The 22,120-nt window shown below is 32.4% G+C and overlaps 2 protein-coding genes across 3 annotated transcripts; one reads left to right on the top strand and one right to left on the bottom strand.

Annotated features, from left to right (window-relative positions):
• Nucleotides 1–81: 81 nt before the first annotated feature.
• LOC8272558 lies at nucleotides 82–2,568 on the bottom strand. The gene is made up of 7 exons (XM_015716267.3): nucleotides 2,379–2,568; nucleotides 2,152–2,270; nucleotides 1,949–2,031; nucleotides 1,538–1,659; nucleotides 1,126–1,290; nucleotides 812–905; nucleotides 82–494 (listed from the first exon to the last, which is right to left on the bottom strand). The coding sequence occupies exons 1-7, from the start codon at nucleotides 2,545–2,547 to the stop codon at nucleotides 314–316; spliced, it is 933 nt and encodes a 310-aa protein (XP_015571753.2). The 5' UTR covers nucleotides 2,548–2,568; the 3' UTR covers nucleotides 82–313.
• A 4,828-nt stretch (nucleotides 2,569–7,396) lies between these two features.
• Nucleotides 7,397–11,168, top strand: LOC8272559 (putative transcription factor bHLH041). Of its 2 annotated transcripts, XM_015716211.3 has the most exons (8): nucleotides 7,397–8,053; nucleotides 8,140–8,262; nucleotides 8,361–8,466; nucleotides 8,582–8,596; nucleotides 8,714–8,776; nucleotides 8,901–9,842; nucleotides 9,937–10,341; nucleotides 10,879–11,168. In XM_015716211.3, the coding sequence occupies exons 1-8, from the start codon at nucleotides 7,932–7,934 to the stop codon at nucleotides 10,945–10,947; spliced, it is 1,845 nt and encodes a 614-aa protein (XP_015571697.1). In that variant the 5' UTR covers nucleotides 7,397–7,931; the 3' UTR covers nucleotides 10,948–11,168. The 2 variants fall into 2 exon arrangements, with proteins under 2 accessions (XP_015571697.1, XP_048228423.1); XM_048372466.1 differs by lacking the exon at nucleotides 8,582–8,596.
• The last annotated feature ends 10,952 nt before the right edge of the window (nucleotides 11,169–22,120 follow it).

Raw genomic sequence — 22,120 nt, 5'->3', positions numbered from 1 at the left:
TGGATTGCATTCTAGAGTTATAAAATATTTCTCCGGACAAATTATATACAGGCATTCTGAATGACAAATGCAACCAACCTGTAATTTTAATGCCATACAGTCTTACTTCTAATTTCAAATTAAACTGAGTGCATCATGACTTCAACAATTCTTATTACATGCTAGGTTCTACCATGTGCAACCTGCTTACAACAATACTTGTCATCAATTACATTTTCTAACTACAAACATTTCTCAGTTATAGAATGTAGGTTTCGCCAGTCTCTGAATACATATCATCAGCTGTAAATACCTAGCTGGGGGTACCCTTGTCCTACTGCAAGATTTCTTTTATAAAATTCAGAACAGCAGATGTTAACTCAGCTTGGTGTGACGTGTATGAATGATTAGCTCCTTCTATGATTTGTAATTTGTGATTAGGTATGATCTTGTCAAATTCTAATGCATCTTCCACAGGAATGATTTCATCAGCAGATCCATGGACAGTGAAGACCCTGTACATGGAATATCAATTCAGTCACAAAAAAGCACCTGTAGGCAATGCATTTAAAACTGTTCATAAATGAATTAAAAATACAGATTAAAGAGAAAACAACCAACTAAGAAGTGATTCAGTGCTCGGAATAGTCAAAATGCAAACATTAGCTCTTTCACGTTTGTCATGCAAAGCAACAATTACAAGTTACAAGAACAGGAATCATCAAGACATCCTACTGCTTTATCTTTCTCTGTCAACCTTAAGAATAAAGAACTAAATTTGCGACATGATGTAAACTTGGTCAAGAAAAAGAAATGCTAGGATACTGCTCACCTGCACTCTTTATCAATCTGAAGACAAGCTTTATGTACATCTGTGTTGAGGCGATCCATCAAACTTTCCAGCGTAATCCGATAAATAATAGTTCCTGCAATAGAAAAGTGCCAGACAAGCATCCATAATAACCTTAGTGTCTTGTGCGCAAAATAGAGGATATCAATTCAATGAATCTGCCGGCAAATACAACAGATGAACTTGCCCACTCTTTTTTTTTTTTCCTTTAAAAAAAAAAATCTTTCCTGACCTTGCCTCCCACTCCTCACCCAGCTCTTTATGAATTTACACACATTTGGACAAGAAAGAATCACCTGCTTTGTTCTTTACATCAAAGAATCCATCTTGCTTAATTTTTTCCATGAAGTCTTTCCCAAATCGTTCCTCAATCCCTTTATTGAGATCATAACGACCGGAAATATTGACAACTGCACCGATATCATGATATTTTGAGGCATATAGGAGCACATCATCACCTCCTGCGAATACATTAGCAAAATAAGGACACAACTTCAAACTATAATAGCAGACTGCAGGGTTTTCAAACTGGATGCTGAAAGGAAATGTGAGACGGACAAAGCTATAAACTAGAAGCAAGACCACTAAGCTGAGTTTCTTCAATCCCACAAGAAGGGAAAATTTATAGAAAGAAATGTCTCACCAAGAAGACAAGAAAACAAAATTATCCTGACAATCATTTTTTATTTTGGGAATAACCATACGCACCTTTACTATGGCCAAGAATCACACTTGTGACACGGTTTGCTCCGGAGAAGTGTTCAATTACAGCACGAATATCATCAGCCTCTTTCCAGTAGTTACCATATGCAAATGAACCTTCACTTTCTCTGGAAAGATCGCATCACTAAAAGATCAACACAAGACCGTGCAAATAAAGTTGGAACCGACAGAATAAACGTCAATTTCCTGGAGTAAACCGTGTGTGCAATATATATAATTCGAAGTCCATTGTCTCTTCAAATAAAACTTCAGTAAATCGAAAGTCACTATTTAATTGTCACTGCAATACAATGCATAGAAAAGATGGCTTTTTGTTAAGCTTAATATTATAATGAATTGTCGTGGAAGCATTATAAAAGTGATATGCACAATGAAAAAAATCCAATAACAGCCTACCCATTTCCAGCAAAGTCAAAACGGAAAGCACTAATTCCTTCATTTTCTAATGCAACAGCAAGGTTCACCATAGTCTCTTGTTCCTGTTAAAAAGAGAAAAGGTAAATCGGTTTTATTATGAGCATTTACCAATATCCATATCCAACAACAGAAAATATGAACTACACTGCACTAACTGCAACACGAACAAAGTCAAGATTTACCTTTGTGGAACGGAAGCCATGGCATAAGACAACAATCTCCTTAGATCCAGTATCGTGTAATAAACCCACGATTTTTTCGCCATGCTTGTTTGGTATTATAACCTTCTGCTGCTTAAGAACTTAAAAACAGAAAAAAAGATTGAAAAAGAATTATGAATTGTCAATACTTAAATGTTACTTATCAATTAAAGGTTAGAAAATGTAAGTACCAAATCTTATTGGGTTACCTGGGTTTTGGGTGGAATCAGCCATTCCCCTCAGTGTTAAGGTGGCGGAGCTCCGATTACTGGGTAAGCTGATGCGGACCTGGCGAGTAAGAAATGTAGAAGAAGGGGTCTTCCTTGAAATAAATGAATTTGTGTGTGCTGAATGAAAATTACAAACAAGCGTTTCCATATTAAAAATAATAAAGAAAAAACAATGGAAGAAAGAAAGGCCATTGGCTAGGCTGTTATTAAGGCTTTTGCAGTTTGGTACAGCAAGGCCTCACCAGTCACAGCTCGCGAGCTGCTGGGCTTTTGGCCTCTCTACATGACATACGCCACGCAGGTACATATGACATTTCCGCGGATTAATCTATGTGGCACGTGCCGCAGGGACAATAGCAATGAAAAAAAACGTGCATAAAAGTGGCAAAATGCCTCAGGGTAATCTCACATGTAGGAGACGCACATATACCACCTCTGTACAAAAGTGATAAATAATTAATATATATATACAATAATTTTAAATAATAAAAATAAAATATTAATCATTTAATATTAAAATAAAATATTTATTTACATATTTATTTTTTTATTATTTGTAATTTATATATTGACTTCAAATAAAAATCACTCTTACATGCCATATAATAATAAAAAATAATATTTTTAAGTTATTGGAATCTTTACTTTTATATTATTCAACTATTAATTTTTATTTTATTTTAATTAAAAATTTGATAAAGCTAAACCAAAAAATAAATTAAACTTTCTTATAGTTGGTAGGAGCTTATTTTTGATAGCTCTCCACATAAAGTTTTAAATTTTTTAAAGAAGGTTGATAGATAGTAATTTATTAAATGTTTTCTAATAGCCGCCTATAAATAACAAAATAAAAGATACATTTGAGACCTAGCTTAAGTGGCTAGAGCAAAGAGATATAAATCTTGAGTTGGTAAGTTTTTATTTTTATAATAAATGTAAGGAGATGACTATTTTTATTATATAGTCCATTGTCCGTGGAACCTTCTATGAATAAAAATAATGAAATAAAACATGAACTAAATCTATAAGTTTAAATTTCAATTAAAAAATTAGAAATCTAAATAGAATTTAAATAAAAATGATAAAACTAATTAAAAACTCTCAAAATAAAATAATTATAGTACACTAGCCGTCAATGAAAAACTTACAACTAACAACCAATCAAAATATTAAAGCTTAATTAAAATATAAAATTAAAATTAATGCATTGAACTGTATTAGATTAGATGGAAGGTAGGTTCAAACACAACACTCCATCAAAGTGATAAACAGAGTTGACAGATATTTATTTTATTGAGAGATCTACATATTCCTAAAATTTGAAATCTCTCTAGGAGTTCTATCAATAGCTTCCATTACCCTTCTAGAAATAAGCTCTCTTAATGATACTAAGTCCCGCCAGTTAGGCCTTAAAACATCAGAAACCCTAATTTTAAGAGGGTTCTTAGAGTTAGAGAGGAAGACAACTTAAAGCTATGAAGGGATTAAATCCAAGGATCTTCCTAAAAGGAGGTAGACATTTAATTCCTTATCTGAATTCCAGGACCAAGCTGAAGCACTTTTGTTTTGTTGCTGTTGCAGCAATTCTTTAGAAAAAAAAGTGTGATTCTTAAGAATAAGATAACCCAATGAAAACCCACCAATTAAAAGTTTATAATATTCAAATACCATATTAAGAAATAATAAGAAAATCGAATCTAATTAGATCCCCTAAAAGGTTAAAACTGCATCCACTTCGAAGGAATATTTTTATATGTTTTTCCTCGCAAATTAGAGCTATAAAATTATACGGTTTAACTTCTATCAAGAACAATTATACAGCTTAACTAAAATTAAGAAAATAATCAAAGCAAATGAAAGGGCTCTGGTGAAAAGGAAATTATATCCAGAGATATGGTTAAGAGTATAGGGTTAAGACATAATGAAATGATCATCAAATTAAAATGAAAAATAAAGTTAAAAAATAAAAAAGAAGAAGAAGAAGAAGAAAGAAATCCGAAACGCGACAGTTTCCAGAATTCATTTTCTTGTAAACTAGTGGCTGTGCTTCTTTTAACAACATCACCAATCTTATGAGGCAACAAAAGAATGGAGTCACAATCACCACAACGTGGGTCAAACTTCAACTATAATACCAACTACGAGTTAGAGTTTGAATAATTTGAAGTAAATGTGAACAATTTGAATATTATTTCATGGACCATGAATGAATGTGAATGTCTTTTATTATTGCATATGTATTATACCTTCTTCTCTTTTCATAAAAACAAAAGGCAAAATCTGATATCATAGGTTCATTTAATAAAAGAAAACTCCAATATAAAAGCTCTAATATTATTAATTGTGTGTGTGTGTGTGTTTTTTTTAATGTTCACATGAGGAAGTTTTGAGGAACTTTACCCTTTTTGTTTGGTTTAGATACAAAGGCATGCATGCCCTTAAATAATACAAGTGGCGCTATCTTTTTTGCAAATGGTCCCATGTTTGATATTGTCTTAAAAAATGAATTAATTAAAAAAATCGATCTTGAAGATACTGAGTTAAATTGGTGAATCAATTCATTAATTACGTTCATGGTCAGCTTATATCTTTCATATCTTATTCACCAAATTAAAACTGCTTGCTAACCAATGATTTGAACTCAAAATAAAGAATTTCAAGAAAGCATATGAGGGAAGTTCATGATTCTCTTAGAAGTTCAAATTTTATTTATTTATATATATTTTTGGTTAAGAAAAACAGTTATTAGAAAGAAGGAAAAAGAAAAGCCACTTTTAGAATATTACAGTTTTTAGTTTTTACTATCTCCAGTGCTATATTTGAAAAGCCACTCAAAATATGTGCATTCTAAAAATTGAAGAGAAAAAAATTGGATAAAAATAGGTGGATCATTAGCACTATTCAAGATGTCTTGCATATTTGTTTGGGAATGAAGATTTTATAACCAAAACCCAAATAATTACAAAGTTTAAACTAAACAATTAATTAAATTTTAGTTTCTTTATATAAATTTGAAATTTGTATACTCCAATTAAAGAAAAATAAAGGGAAATCTCTCCTCCTAAAAATATTTTAATAACTAAATATAATTGAAATTAGTGTTTTTCTTACTCTATTTCCTCTTCTTTGAATGCTATCCATTCGTATGTAGTGCAAGAAAACAAACAGAGGTTTGATGTAATATATAGAAATTATGTCATTATCTAAATCAATTCACCTATTAAACCATTAATGGAGACAGCTGATACATTGTTAGGGGCCATCATAGCATGACGGCACTGCTCAAAGAAAAGGAATTGCCAACAGTTGCCACCACATTTAGCCATTCACACCTCTCTAAGTGTTGAGAAGTATACGTTTTACATTATTACATATCCCTAATTAAGATTTAAAAAATAAATAAAAGGGGTTAAAACTCTCACACTCATTAATTCTTAGAATAAGTTTAACTTACCACTAAGCTAAGTAACAATTTATAATTAGTTAAGATTATTTAATCACTATGCCATTTGAGAATCTTGCATATATATACAGATAACTAATTATAATTGAATGCTAAAAAGTCTTTCTTCTTATTTCCAACTGAAATTAAAGTCATATAGGCATCTAATATGATAGTATTTTGTCTTGTTATAATTAAATTACTGCCTACAAGGCTGGTCTCATCTTAATTTAAAAATTTATTGCAATATTTTTCATCTACTGTTTCATTTCAAGTGATTATCTTCTAATTAACAATCTTAGAGCAACTATATGTATAAATTACATATAATTCAAGTTAAAATTAACATTTTGTGTTCCAATAATTCAGTGCTTTTTCTTAAAGCTAGAAAGTGGAGAGAATGTATGTTTACAAGGATTTTCAACTTTTCAATTTTGGTTTTTTTTTGGGGTTCTCAATAACATTTTACTGTTTAAAAAACCCTTAATTTTTTTATAATTTTTAAATATTTATTTGAACCTCTTTCTTTTTATCTAGAATTTCTTAATTTTTTCTTATTTTCTTATAATTCTCATTTGATATTAAAAATATATTGTTCTATTGGATAATCCGTTAAAACTTAAAATTAATTTTTTTGTTAATTTTCTTTCTTATTTCCTCCCTATATTCAATGTCAATTTGATAATGATTTATCAAACTGTTCTACAATCTATATCATAGAAAAAGGACATGATCATGATCTGACATAATTTATAAGATATAGTTTTTTTTTTAGTGTTTTGTAATTGAAGATAGATTGATTTAAGGAAAAAAAAAGAAGCATTTTTTCTTAGTATTTGATGAAGTGAAAAATCAATTTATGGAGAGACATTATTTTTCCTTAATTGAGTTTGGAAATAAAGTGAATCTCCATAGACAATATTCAACATATATGGCCAAACTATTATTTAGTTTTCTTGGCTTCATATCTTTTTATTACTCTCTTTTTTATGTCTTGTTTGTATTAATTTTTTTAAATTTTGAGTAAGACTTCTCAAACTTAATAGATGTCCAAGTAAGGGCAAATAAATTAAGAGAAAAAACAGTTGAAATTCTTTTAGAAGAACTCAACCAACCAAAATTAAAATGTTATGTTTATTGGCATCTAATTATACACCTATAATAATAAAAGTTTAGATGAAGTTATAGAGATAATGGTCTAAACTTTTCTAATTATACTTTTTAAAGGGGAGATAGATTGAGAAGATATATAATATATATATATATATATAAGAAGGTTAAGAAGAAACAAAGATTAAGGTAGAAAGATTTATCTAAAAAGAAAGAGGAGAAAAAGGAAAGAGACACTCTGCCCTCCTCCCTTGACTATTTTCAAACCATGGCCAAGGTGGACTTTGACCTTTACTTTTCAAGCCATTTCTCTCTCCTTCGTCTTCTTCTTCTTCTTCTTAGCCTGGCTGGCTGCCCCACTCTCTGTGCTAACTACGATACCACCTTTCAACCTTTCATATATGTTTGTGTATATATTCTCACTCATTAGACATTTCTTGTAGCTATAATTTTAGTGGGGTCTTCTCTGATCTCTCTCTCTCTCATCTACTATTCCAATTATCATTCTCTCTTCTTTATAATTTCTTTGTTTCCTATCTATCCCTACTTCTGATTCTACTACTTTTCAGAGCTATCTCATGCCCATCTTTTTCTTCTGTCTTAGTTAGTTAATTTACACAGCCCCTAGCTAGCAGCAGGTCGTTTTGTCTAATTTTCAAATCTAACCCTTCTTTAACCTTATCATCCTCATGATCGATCCCACCATCAAAAACTACTGCCTGATTCTAACCTAGCTGCATATATACATATTATAACCCAATTTTCTACATGTAGCAAGAAACCTTCTTTCCTTTTTCTTTATTTATGAAATTCTTTTTTAATACTTTTCAAATGAAGCATCCATACATGGAGATGAAAGGTAGGGACATAATCAAATGACATAAAAGAGAAAGAATAGCTGCAGCAAAGAGATCGATTGTTCATTGATCTCTCACGCAGCTGATTCTCTTTAGCCATTGAAGTCTTATAGCGAGCTAGCTATGGACGCCGTCTTTTCGCCCCTTTTAAGTGAAGCTGACCGCACCTATTATCTCCGCTCGCTAATGCACTCTTTTCGCTGCACTTACATTTGCTTTTGGTTATATATTCCTCAACCCAACCAGTACGCTAATTATTTCCAATTCATCTCTCTTTCTTCTACACTTATGTTGATCCGTAGAATGATTGTTTGTTCTGGTTTGTTATTAGCCATTTATACTACCTGGGCGGGCATTACAGTGAAGAAAACAACCCACCTGACCCTTCTTCAGGAAGCTTAGCGAGAAGGCTATTTGACGGATATCGGCGAGAAGTGTTCTACGTTCTGAATGAGTATAACTCTTCTTCCATATAATATACTCTATGGATATGCATGCGTTCTTCTCTTGCTTGACATTCACCGAAGATGCTTTGTTTGTTTTGTTTATCAGTCATATTCCCGGTATGGCTTTCATTAATAACCAGCCCTACAGAGAGCTATCCCAATCGGAACTTCTAAGACTGACATCAGTTGCAGTGCAGCGACAATTCTATCAGGTACTTGTTGATACAATAGTAATATATATACAACAAGAAAGAATTGCTTCGTCTTGAACCGATTCAAATCAGAGTATAGCTGACTTAGTTTTATTTTTCTTTTATACTTACGCAGGAAGCAAGGATTAAGGTCCATTCACTTCCAAGAAAACAAAACTTTAATTTTGTTATACAAATAATATAAAATGTTATTTCCAGATGAGAATGTTTCTCATTTCTGAATCTGTTCCTATATTATGTATTACAGACTGCAGTCTTTATGGGGTGCTGCAGTGGAGAAATTGAGATGGGATGGGCCAACGCGAATCAAGTAAGAGACTTGTTTAATTACTTGCATATATATATATGCTTCTAGATTTTAAGTTATTTCATTCTCAGAACAAGCATATCATATTTTATTTCATGTTCAATTCATGAGTTTCGCCTTTCATCAGATTAACATGGAAAATGCAATGATGAGTTGGTTTTCAGAGTACAGTATTCCTCAGCAATCTCTATCACAACTGAGAGAACTTTCTCAAGCACTTGATCCGAACCCGCCCTCATCTTCTTCCTCCTCATTGAGATCCCTGGATAGTCCAGACAGCTCTTCTTTTATGTTCAATATGCCAACCACATCAAACATAGCAGAAATACCTCTGGAGGTTCGCCCATTGCAACCAATACCAAGCGCATCGAGTTCGATCCAACAAGTCTTGCAGTTTTTGCAGCCAACGCAAAGCACAACTAGTTCAGTTCAACCAGCAATGCAATCTTTTCAACAAGTGCCAAGCACAACAACTAGCCCACTTCGACAAGCCATGCAACCTTTGCAACAAGTACCAAGTACAACAACGAGCCCAGTTCATCAACAAGCCATGCAATCTTTGCCACTAATACCAAGCGCAAGTACTAGTCCGCACCAACAAGCCATGCAATCTTTGCCACTAATACCGAGCGCAAGTACTAGTCCGCACCAACAAGCCATGCAAGCATTTGCTTTGTCAAGAAACATTCAGTTACCATCCCAAGAAAGTGAAGATGCGGCGATGACAAGAGCTATTCTTGCAGTTTTAACTTCTCCTTCTTCTTCTACCTCGTCTTCAACACCTAACTTACCTTACACCCATTACCATGGGGTAAGCCAGCAGAGAGGTAGTGCTTTCAAGAGTTATCTAGCTCCCCGGATTCCAATGAGAGCAAGTTTACACAGGCAAAATTTGCTTAAACGATCAATTACTTATTACAGAAATTTAAATATTGCGAGACGGGAACATATGACGGCAAACCGACCCACTACCACTCAATTGCACCATATGATATCGGAGCGCAAAAGGCGAGAAAAAATCAACGAGAGCTTTGAAGCATTGAGAAAACTTCTCCCTCCAGAAGCCAAGGTACGTAGAATATATCCACTAGAATACATATCCATCGCCACAATGCATGTAAGCTATAGATTATATAACAAAACGTAATGGTTTACGAATGTAGAAAGACAAAGCATCAGTGCTTACTCGAACAAGGGAGTACTTAACTTTGCTGAAGACTCAAGTAGCGGAGCTGAGCCAGAGAAATCAGCAATTAGAAGCAGAATTATTGCCTGCTGCTATAGAAGCTCATGCAGGAGAAGTAATTGCAGAGAACCAGCAATCGGGATCCTGGGAAGGAAGAGTAGAAGTCAGGATTACGAATGTCTCAGAATCAACATCAGAAGATGAAAGAATAATCAATTTACTAATTGTTCTAAGAGGAGAATGTCCTGTCTCAGATTTTGTGATTCGGATACTTGAGTTCTTGAAACAAGTTAACAATGCGAACTTGATGTCTGTCGATGCCAACACAAGTAGAGGAGCATCAAGATCCTTGAATCGTGTAATCTTGAGATTGAGAATCGAGGTATGCATACTAATTCATGCAAGCATGACTAAAAAGTACGTATAATCATTGTGTTAAAGGTTTCATTTTTTTCTTTTTCTGGTTGCTTAATCTCTTACTCCAATTACAAGGCGCAAGTACTTAATCATGAAAAGTATCTCCTGACAATGGCTATACGCTTAAGATTGATCGATATGCATGCATGTTGTTCTTTTAAGAAATCTTGTTCAAGGGTGAAGAATTTGAGAATCGCGTCCAATTTGCCGTCTATTTACTTTATTCTTTTCTCGTCAGACATGATTTCTTTTATGAATGATATGATCATCAATTTTCAAAAGCAGCTAATACATCAATTGTCTCATCTTTAGGAAATGAGAAAGAAAGGGCACTCTAGCTAGTTAAAAGTGACAGGAAGAATAGATTTTTTGTTTTTTGTTATGCATTGGGAAATAAGAAAGAAAGAGGGTTTAATACCTTTTTTAGATTTTGAGAAAAGAAAAGTTATGTAAAGTGAATAGTGGATGATTGATTAATGGGTTTAATTTGTGGAATGTGTAGGGAAACGAATGGGACGAGGCTGCCTTCCAGGAAGCAGTGAGAAGGGTTGTTGCTGACTTGGCACAGTGACAAATTTGGACTAAATCATATGCATAAATTGAATTAATGGTGACCTAATTCCAGGAAGCGCACCTTGTCTTTTATATATGTAATACCTTAGGCCAAAACAACATACGATTATGTACAGTGCATAATTAACCGGAGTTTATGAAATTTTATTTTGTAATATTTTTTGATCTGCTAGACTATTTCTAAGTTGCCAAAATATAATAACATAAGACCTTTTTGCTTGTGCGACTGAGAATGAAATAAAGATTTTAATGTGCTGTCTGTCGCCCAAATTGACTGCAATCTTTGTAAGGCTGGTGGTGATATGTACAAATCAAACACAAATTAAAACCAAAAAAGGTGACCTTTTTCAAGAGACAAAATATAATGTTCTAATTGCTTAAATTTCTGCATAGATTAAAATTAAACCCATCAATTGTTGGCCACGTACGACATCAATTAAAGAATTACGATCCCAAAGTGGGTCTTATTCCTTTCTTTTTCTATATGAAAACTACACAGACGGCGGTATTGACTCGCATTCTTTTTCTCAATTCTTCTTAGCTTCCCTTTCTCTTTTCTTTTTCTTTTTTTTCTTTTTAGTTTTTACGATAATGGTACGATCAGTAATTCTTTTTACGGACTGAATTAACAATTGCGAGGGCATTTAAGTTTCAAACTGATAAATTTATTACGAATTTTATTAAATCACATTTCTTTCCATAGTAGCAAACTGGGGAACTCATTTTCAAGTAACCAAAATGTTTAATTATATTCAAAATAGATTCAATTTTAATTAAGTCCAACTCAACCTATTTAAGTAGTTTATTGAGCTAAATTTGAAATTTTTAATTTGATTTGAAAAGGTAATGAATTTTTACTATTTTATTTATTATATTAAATATAATTTACTATTAGAATTTGTTCGAGCTCAATTGAGTCAAGTCGAATATATTCAAGTTCTAAAATTAAAATTTAATTAAGCTTGAGAATTTTTAAGAGAAAAATTTATATTGAGCCATGCTTAAATATGATACTGTATTTGCCTGACCTGACTCAGTTATGCTCCTAGCAAACAAATATAATTGCTTTGGTAATTTTGGAATTGTTGATATTTGGAATAAAGTCCAATTTAGCCATTAAATTTTGAAACTAACCTCAATTTGATCTTTTTCCATCATTATAGTCAATTTGGTGCAAACTTTTGCATCTATGGCTCATTTAAATCCTATTTGATCACCTAACTTATCACATGTTTCAATATACTCCTATTTAGTTACTTAATTAGTTCTATATATTAAGTTTTCTTTATGTGATTATGTTTTTTATTAGTTATTTGATCAAATAGGGAAATTGGGGCTGGTGGTGGAAATGAATTTAATTTTTCAAATTGTACTAACACCATGTTTGGTTGAAATTCATAAAAGATTTTATTTCATTTGAGAAAAAGATATGAAATATATAAGATAAAATGAAAATGATAAAGTTGAAAGACACATTTTGGTATTATGAAATATATTAACTTAGTCACGTGGAATTCATTTGAAAATTCTACCTATTTTGTTATGATTTAATTTAGTTATATAATCAATTTCACACAAATTTTTTTATATAGAATATTAAATTAACTTTCACTATAATTAAAATATATAAATGTTAAATTTATAAATAAATTTTATAAATTTTATAGATTTCAACCAAACACCACATAAGTCTTTTACGATAACAAATTGAGGTATTTGTATACAAATTTATTTTGTGCTTTGTCTTTTTATTTATTTAAACGGTGGTAATTTGAAAAGCTAAATATAATATTTTTTTAATTTTAAAATTTTAATATAATCTAATAATATAATTAAATCCGAATTAACTCTCCACCTTATTGCTTGAACTTAATTTGCCCCTCGTTTATCACACTTTTAGTATATTGTATGCAATTTATTCTTTTAATGTATTTGAATTAAATTAATCGCAGAAGGAAAGCAAAAAGAAAAGAAACTAAATCTATTTGCAAAGTTTAAGAGCTAAGTCAAATTTTTCACCATGATTATTTATTGTTGTTTAATGATACATCTATTTGCAGTTAAATATTTTCATTATTCATTACCGATGGCTTTTACTTCTTCTATTTTCTGATCCTAATGCATAAATAAATCACTATATTTTTCATTTCCATATTTTATTTTAGTTAAGTAAATTGTTTAATGATACATCCCTCTGTGTGTGTGAGTTCTGATTTGTGAATAATTCATGAATTAATCTTTCTACTAATAATATTTTCATAGATCACTAATAATATTTTTTATATTTTTTATTATTTTTTAAGCGTTTTCTCGCACTCTATTGCATTTATTGATCCCTTTTATTCCTGTCTCTTAAAAATAAAAATGAAAATAGTTTTTACTTTTTAAATGATATGTAAAAAATTATTAAAAAGGACAAATAATTTCTAATAATTATATTTTGGTTTTCCATTTGAAAAAAAATAAATAAATAGCATAAAATAAAAATATTAAAGGTCTAAATAAACCAAATAAATAAAACTAAAATTATAAAATCTCAAAGAGACTACATTAAGAATAAGTTAAAACATATAGAATTAGATATATATTAAAAATCTTACATTATTGAAAAATAAAAATAAAATATTACTCGTTCACTTAACTGCCTCTTTAATTAATCATTTTAAATTTCAAATAAATTACAATTTTACAAAAATAAAGGCGGGAAGCACCTAGCCTGACCTAGTTATTGTCTCTAATGGAAGAAACAAATATCATTTATATAAAATGTACAATAAAATTATTTGTGAAAGACCAATATTTAAATTTTCTAGGAAAGTTGAGGTCAATTTTTTTTAATTAAAAAATAGAAATGAAGAATTCAAATTTAAAATTTTACAAACATTTAAACATATACTTATTACCAAGATAATACCGATTCAAGGTGAAATTGTTAGAAAAAAGAAAAAACGAAAAAAAAAAAAAAAGAACAGGAAAATATAGGAGTCGTATGAATTGAGAGATTTTAGATAAATAATTTTATAAATTATGTGAATTTAGCTTAAATCCATAGTTTTGCAAGTAAAAAAAAAATTATTTCTCAAAGTTTTAATTTTTTTTTTAGAAAGTGGAAAAATTCAAAATCTACCATTTCAAAAGTACGATAAATTATTATATTATTTTTTCTATTTTGATATTATCCCTAATAAACTTTGTACTAAAATTAGCCTTCACTCTAAACATGAATTTTATTATTTCAGTTAAATTCATGAATTTCAAAATTACCAATCCAAAGGGTACCCTAGATTCTTGGGGAATCAGCCCCTTGATATATAATTATTGCTATTAATAAAAATGGATAAAAGAAAAATATGGTAACGGAAGTTACCGACCCACTTCTGCTTAAAAAAGCAAAGGTCTCTAAGCAATGAACCAAGAATATATTTAGCACTGCTAATATTCAAGCTTTCTCTCTATTTTACAGATCTTTGTATCTTTCCAAAATTTAGTTGATGGATCGCACTTCTAGAAACTAATAAATAACAATTGACTCTCAAAAGAAATTGAAATTCCCACTTTCTTAATTTTCTTCATCAAATAGTATTATTATAATGTTTTGGTGAGGAAAGCCAAATACATGATCATCTAAAATCTTAGTATGGAGAGAAATATATGAAAGTCCCTGTCAAGCTGGAAATTTCGACACAAATCTTGAAAACAGATGTCCCATAGAAGGAAACACACAAAACAGTTCAAAAACACACTAATTTCTTTTATAGTTCATCACCCTAACATTTCTTTCATCCTATCCAACTCCACCAACCAAATCGATTTCTCATAATAAAACTTAATTTCAGGACTCGCATCTATCCGCATAAATGGATTTTATATATAATATTTATATTAAAATATGACGACTCTGTGAGTAATAATAATAGGTAATATGTTGTTTCCTATAAAAATAAACTAATAAATATGATATCGTTTAAGAAAATAAAATAACCCAAATGATTAGTAAATGAAAAACATATTTCAATTATAAGTTGGAAGTTAAATAGAGAAATTAACTATCGGTAGTGAATAGTCAATCATTGAAAGATGGTGTCATGTATAATGGAACATACAATTAAATAACCTATTTTAATTTAAACATATGTGACGTTAGACCCAAATCCTGGTAAAGAAAGGGGTGGAAAGGAAGACAGCAATGTGCAAAGGTAGCTTTCTTTCTGTAAAATCTAATTGCAGATATGATAGGGCTAATGAGGGGCTCAATTTTGTAGCCATGAAAACAGGAGGAGGTTCATTCAAACATGTTGTGTTCTGTAGAGTGGAAAATTATATGGAACATTATTGGATGACAGTAGACTATTCGACCATTCTCACGTGCTTAAATTGATACTCAAGACTGGGAGACAAAAAGAAAAGGTCTTAGCATATTGGATCCCTGTCCCTGCCAAAGACCAAAAAGGAGGAGGAGGAGAAAAAACAAAAATAAAAGCCCCTTTGAAACTTGAATGATGCTAATTTACGCCGAAATATTTGAATTAAAATCTTAAAATTATTCTTCACTTGCTTCAAAGAAAAATTCTGGTTTGCTACTTTTCTTCACTCAGTAAATATGTATAATTTGTAGAGTTGATAAAATTCATGTTTAATAGAATGTATTAACTAATGAACTGAAAATTTTATGTTATAGTATGTATATGGGTACTTTTATGCAAGCTAATAGCCTTGTAACAAGTATACATGTCTGGAAGTTTAGTTTTGAAAATTCTTATGGTTTACTCTTGTTTTTGTTTGTACATATGAAAGTGATAGTTTGGGCATTGATGAGGAATACAGACGTGTGTATGTATCCAAAAAAGTTAACTTTTGGTCTTTTTATAGTGCTAAGGTGGAGGAACAGAAATGGTAAAAGCCAGTGAAAGCTGCAAAACATTTATGGTAATAACAGGGTCAATATCGTATCAGTACGCATTTCTGCTACACTGACATAGTCTGAAGATGTACGAGTCGAACCTTGGATATGGTTGAGTGATAGTGTTAGGACTCTCTGGAATCATGCAGCTCAATCTGCTACTATAGATCCTTAAACCTATATAGTGTTAGTAACTTTAGTTTATACTATAGATTTTTAAATCTCAAGTTGAGACTTGCCATTAAATCCTGAAGATCCCTTACCTCGAGATTAGTTTGTCTATCACCAAATTGAACTCTATTTCTCACCAAGGACACAAGTAGATTGCTACTTATTTTTTTGGTCTGCTATTCAACAGAAATATGACCAATTTGCTCAAAGCCAATAAAGGAAAAGTCTGATTTTGTCAAACAAAGATTGTCAGTGTTATTTTTCTTTTAGTGCAAATAATGTATGGAAAGAGTCAATGATCAAGAAATCAATAAATGAACAAGGACAGTCCTTCTATTACTAATCCTTGGGAACAAGATCTATCATTAGATAGCTGGACCGATTAGATCTCCCCGGTAGTAGACTACCAGAGACTTTGAAACAATCGCACTTGCTCATCTCAAGGCTTACTAATTATGTGGATTTAGCAATCTCCAAAATTTAATCATTGACAGTCAGCTTAACTAGTAATCCTTAATAGTGTAATGATAAATGATTTATGTTCCACTTGAACCTATTAAAATGAGTACAACTTGCAAGGATGATATGATACAGGCTAAATTTTTTATGATAATGCGACGACTTATGCTTTCTAATTCAATCTATATAAGGAATTAGTTCTCCACTATATAAATGAATCTGATTATACAATATCTTTTTATTTTATTTTTGAAAACTTAACGCTTATCTAATATACCAGATTTAATCATCCACTAAATATTTAAGAAGATTTATCAATAATCATGCCAGAAATTAATGTGAACAGTGAACAAGAAAAGAAAAAGAAATCAAAAATTGAATAGGTTCATATGTTGGGTCCTATTAATTAGATTATGCACTGTATCCATTCACTTCTAGATCGCTCTTAATCAATTAATTCAAACTTCTTAATAATTCACAAAGAATCGTGAGAAACAAATTTATGGTCACTTGAGGTCCATCGTTCGAAATGAGCTTCTTGTGCCCTTCAAAAGCAAATTTATATTCAATTAATGTGAACGCACGCAAAATAGAGTGGGAATAAGAGAGCAAGGCCGAAATGCTTTCGGGGATTCCTGTAGAAATGAGAGCCAGTGCCAGGGGTTCAGGTTATAACAGTAATAATTCTTGAGCACATCAGGCATAAGGCCCGATGCACTTAAATTTGTTATAAACTCTATACAGAAAATATTTTAGAAAATGTCTGAGAGAAATCCTTATTGAATTCAAAATAGATGTTGGCTTATATAAGCCTTACAAAGAGATAAAAAATGAATAATAACAACCCGCGTTTACTGCTCTTATTATCGTGGTAAATAACTAAAGAAAAGGTAAGACTCTACCTAATATCCTTAACAATAGGATTTATTAACCGAAACTTAAAAAATTTCAGCTATACTCTAATAACCTCAACAATTTCTCCCCTAAACTGATTGCCATAATGCTTTTAGTTTATTCGTGGTACCTTGCACACACCCATTAACTCACGTAATATTAAGAATACATCCAGTTTAAGTGGCTTTATCATAATGTCTGCAATTTGTTCCTGTGTGACACAATGCTTCAGCTCAATAACTCCATCTCTGGTCAAATTACGTAAAAAATGAAACCTTACGTCAATATGTTTGCTGCGTTCATGCATGACTGGATTCTTTGAAAGCTTAATGGTAGAACTGTTGTCACATAACACAGTGGTACATTTGCCTTGAGAATGACCAAGCTTCTCCAATACTCTCCTCATCCACACCCCTTGACAAGCACAAGAAGTAGCTGCCACAAACTCTGCTTCAGTAGTTGATAAAGTAACTATCGGCTGTTTTTTAGATGACCAGGATACAGCTCCTTCACCAAGTAGAAACACATAACCAGAAGTGTTGTTCCTGTCGTCTACATCTCCTGCATAATCACTGTCAGTATATGCCATCAACTCTCCATTACCCTCCTTTTGATAAAATATCCCCAAATCTACAATGCCTTTCAAATATATTAACCCTCTTTTCGCAGCCTGCAAATGTAATTCAGTTGGACTTTCCATAAATCTGCTAATAAGACATACCACATACATCAGGTCCGGCCTTGTTGCTGTTAGATACATAAGACTTCCAACCAATTGTTTGTACATGGTAGTGTTGATCTTGACTCCTTCTTCATCCTTCATCGGTCTAACACCAGGAACAATATGATTCTTCACACTGTTGCTCTTCTTCATTTTAAATCTATCCGAAACTTCTTTTGCATATTTTCTTTGACTAATATAAATGCCTTTAGGTTTTTGTAAAACCTCCACTCTGAGAAAATATTTCATTTTTCCGAAATCACTCATATCAAATTCAAGTTTCATAGAATTCTTGAACTTAACATACATATTCTCATCATTACCAGTAAAAATTAGATCATCAACATATAAGCTAACAATCAAAATCTTACCTCCATCTTCAGTTTTGATGAATAAGGTGTGTTCACAACTGCACCTCTCAAATCCTTCTTTGATAAAATATGCTTCAATCCGGCTATACCATGCACAAGGGGCTTGTTTAAGGCCATACAATACCTTCTTCAATTTGTACACCTTATACTCTTCGCCTTTCTTCTCATAACCTTGTGGTTGCTCAACAAAGACTGGTTCATTTAGCTCTCCATACAAGAAAGCACTTTTTGACGTCAAGCTGATACACACTCTAACTATTTCGAGCTGTTAAAGCAATTATCATTCGAATCGTATCCCACCTAGCCACACGAGCAAACACCTCAGTATAGTCTATGCCATGTTGTTATGCATATCCTTTCGCTACCAACCGAGCTTTATACTTGTCAACCTCTCCATTTTCGTTGAGTTTAGTTTTGAAAACCCACTTTACTCCAATCTTCTTCATTCCTTTAGGCAAATCTGTCAACTCCCATGTCTCGTTTCTTTCAATAGGATCTATCTCCAAATCCATTGCAGCTCTCCATTTGGAACTCTGAACAACTTCTTCAAAGGTACTCGGATCTGCAGTTGAGGTAAATAGAACCAAATTGTTATGCTCAGCTTCTTCTGAAAATTCTCCCCCACTCACATAATCTTCCATCCAGAATGGCACTCTTCTGTTCCTCCCTTCTGGTGAGCTTTCTTCAGATAATGGAGATTTTTCTCCAAGCGATTGATTGAAGATAAGCTAACTTCTCCTTCTTCTGCCACTACCTCCTCTTCAGATTCTTCTTCACTTTGATCATGTTCACCTCCTTCTTTATTGTTACTTTCCCACTCAAGGATATCAAGTCTCACTTCTTCATTACTTCTCCCCCAATTCCAACACTCGTTTTCTTCAAAAATCACATCTCTACTTACAACTATCCTTTTTGACATTGGATCATAAAGTCTATATGCTTTAGACTCTTCACTCATCCCTAGCAACACACACTGAAAACTCTTGTCATCCAATTTTTTTCTTTTACAGTCAGACACATGAACATGCCCAATGCATCCGAGAACTCGAAAATAATCAATATTAGGCTTGACACCACTCCAAGCCTCTTCGGGAGTCATATCTTTCACTGCTAATGTAAGACTTTTATTGAGCACATGAGCTGTCCAGTTTACTACTTTTGGCCAGAAATTCTTTGGAACTTGCTTCTCCGATAACATACTTCAAACCATGTTCATGATTGTCCTGTTCTTGCGCTCTGCTACTCCGTTTTGTTGAGGAGTGTAGGTTGCAGTGAGTTGCCTGCTAATACCATTAGTTTTGCAAAAAAAATTGAACTCGTGAGATGTGAACTCTCCACCCCTATCTGTGCGTAGACAACGAATAAAAACTCCTGTCTCTTTCTCAACAAGATTTTTATAATTCTTGAAGATAGTAAAAGCTTCAGATTTTTCAGCAAGAAAATAAACCCATAACTTACGACTGTAATCATCAATAAAGCTTATGAAATACCTCTTATTACTGTTGGAAACAAGTTTGATGGGTCCACAGATGTCAGCATGCACCAGTTGTAGTCTTTGTGATGCTCTCCATAAACTCCTCTTTGGAATTGCATCCCTGTGTTGCTTTCCCACCATGCAATCAGTGCATATTTTGGATGGTGCCTTTAATTGTGGTAGCCCTCTCACCATTTGATTATATTGTAATGTTCTTAAGCCCTTGAAACTCAGATGCCCATATCTACAGTTCCAAAGATGAGTGTCGTCTTCTAAAAATGTTTGGAAGTAGGTAGGAGCTTTAGGCAGGATTTTTGCAATCAAGACGAACAATCTATTTGTAGACATGGTTGTTTGCATAATAAGCCCTTTCTTTGGATGATAAACTCTGCATACTCCATGTTGTATCAAAATAGCTATACTCTTTCTTGCAATTGTCCAACACTTAATAGGTTATTTTTCAACTCAGGTATGTAGAAAACTTCAGTAATTACCTGAGTAACGCCGACAATTTCCAACCAACTATTACCCTTTCGCAATACAGCCATCGACGAATTATTCCCAAGCTTCACAGATTGCCTGAATTTCTCATCAAGATCCGAGAACCACTCCTTATTTGCACACATATGATTGCTACACCCCGAATCAAGAAACCAAACATCTTTTCTTCTTGATTGATTAAACTCAACATATGACGTTAGCAACATTTCTTCTTTCTCCTCAAGCTCAGCATAATTCACTTCTTTCTCCCATTTAGGACACTCATACTTATAGTGTCCTAATTGATGGCATTTATAACACTGAACTATAGCTTTGTTGAATGGTTGTTTGCCTCTTCCCCAAAAAGCCCCACGAGCTTGACCACCTCCTCTTCCACCATATCTATCATTGTAGGTCACCTTTAATGCCTGCTCATCTCCTCTATGCCCATTCATCCTCTGTTCATGTACCAGTAAGCTGCTATGCAATTCATCAATGGTTAAGTTATTAGACTCTTCAACCGAACACACAACATAGTCAAGCCTTGAGGTCATTGATCTCAAAATCTTTTCAATGATCATCATTTGTTGCATGTTTTCACCATGGATTTTTATCTTGTTTGCTATGATAAGTGTCCGAGCAAAGTACGCATCAACACTCTCACCCTCTTTCATCTATAAAACCTCAAACTCCTTTCGAAGAGCCTGGAGTTGTGCTCTTTTGACTCTCGTGGAACCCTGGTACTTCTATTTCATGGAGTCCCAGATGTGCATGGCAGTGTCTCTATTGAGGATGGTCTCTATAATGGTTCGATCAATGGCTTGGAACAAATAGTTCTTAACCTTCAGGTCTTTTAGCTTATGGTCTGCAAATGATTTTTGTTGTGCTTCAATAAGCTCCACTCCTTCTACTGCAGCAGGAATTCCATTCTCCACCAAACCCCAATACTCCTTTAAACGAAGGAAATTTTCCATAAGCATGGACCCGTGATCATAATGGCCATCAAACTTAGGAATTGCAAGTTGAATGAAATTATTTCCAGCTGTGCCATACTTCAATTCTCTCTTTTCTCACTCTTTTTTCTCTTAAGAAACTGCGGTTTCTTTTCTCTCACAATCGAGTCCCGTGATGGGGCTCTGATACCAAATTATTATAAATTCTAAATAGAAAATATTTCAGAAAATGTGTCAAAAAAATCCTTATTGAATTCAAAGTAAATGTTGACTTATATAAGTCTTACAAAGAGATAAAAAGAAGAATAATAACAATTCACGTTTACTGCTTCTAATAAAATATCATGGTAAATAACTAAAGAAAAGGTAAGACTCTACCTAATATCCTTAACAATACGATTTATTAACTCAAATCTAGAAAACTTCAACTATAACTCTAATAACCTCAACAAAATTTTGAGTTTAGCTGCGTTATCTTTTAGTGTTCTTCTAGTGGGCAGCTAATTCGATAATTTTAGTTTAGCTGTAATCCAAATACTAAAAATAATAAAATTAAAATGCTGTAACTTAATTGAAGTAAACTCGGCAAAAATATAAATTACCAATCACCCTTTAGCAGGACAAAGATTGAAGTTAATCTGGAATCCCTCGTGCAGTACAAAACTCATCAATTCATCTTCACTGGAAAACGCGACTACCTCAAGAATTAAGATCAATAAAAGCATCATCAGCACCACAGAAACGGGTA

The sequence above is a fragment of the Ricinus communis genome, chromosome 3 (assembly GCF_019578655.1).
Source record: "Ricinus communis isolate WT05 ecotype wild-type chromosome 3, ASM1957865v1, whole genome shotgun sequence".
Lineage (NCBI taxonomy): Eukaryota > Viridiplantae > Streptophyta > Magnoliopsida > Malpighiales > Euphorbiaceae > Ricinus > Ricinus communis.
Note: the sequence above shows the minus strand (reverse complement) of the source record. Positions and strands in the feature narration are given on the sequence as shown.

What these genes read in the sequence shown, in the direction of transcription:
- LOC8272558 (XM_015716267.3), bottom strand. Translation starts at nt 2,547, where the DNA reads ATGGAAACGCTTGTTTGTAATTTTCATTCAGCACACACAAATTCATTT. An exon ending in ATGGCTTCCGTTCCACAAAG is followed by an intron (nt 2,032 to 2,151) that starts GTAAATCTTGAC and finishes TCTTTTTAACAG; the next exon opens with GAACAAGAGACTATGGTGAA. An exon ending in TGATGTAAAGAACAAAGCAG is followed by an intron (nt 906 to 1,125) that starts GTGATTCTTTCT and finishes TTTCTATTGCAG; the next exon opens with GAACTATTATTTATCGGATT.
- LOC8272559 (XM_015716211.3), top strand. Translation starts at nt 7,932, where the DNA reads ATGGACGCCGTCTTTTCGCCCCTTTTAAGTGAAGCTGACCGCACCTAT. An exon ending in GATGGGCCAACGCGAATCAA is followed by an intron (nt 8,777 to 8,900) that starts GTAAGAGACTTG and finishes GCCTTTCATCAG; the next exon opens with ATTAACATGGAAAATGCAAT. An exon ending in TTCTCCCTCCAGAAGCCAAG is followed by an intron (nt 9,843 to 9,936) that starts GTACGTAGAATA and finishes TTACGAATGTAG; the next exon opens with AAAGACAAAGCATCAGTGCT.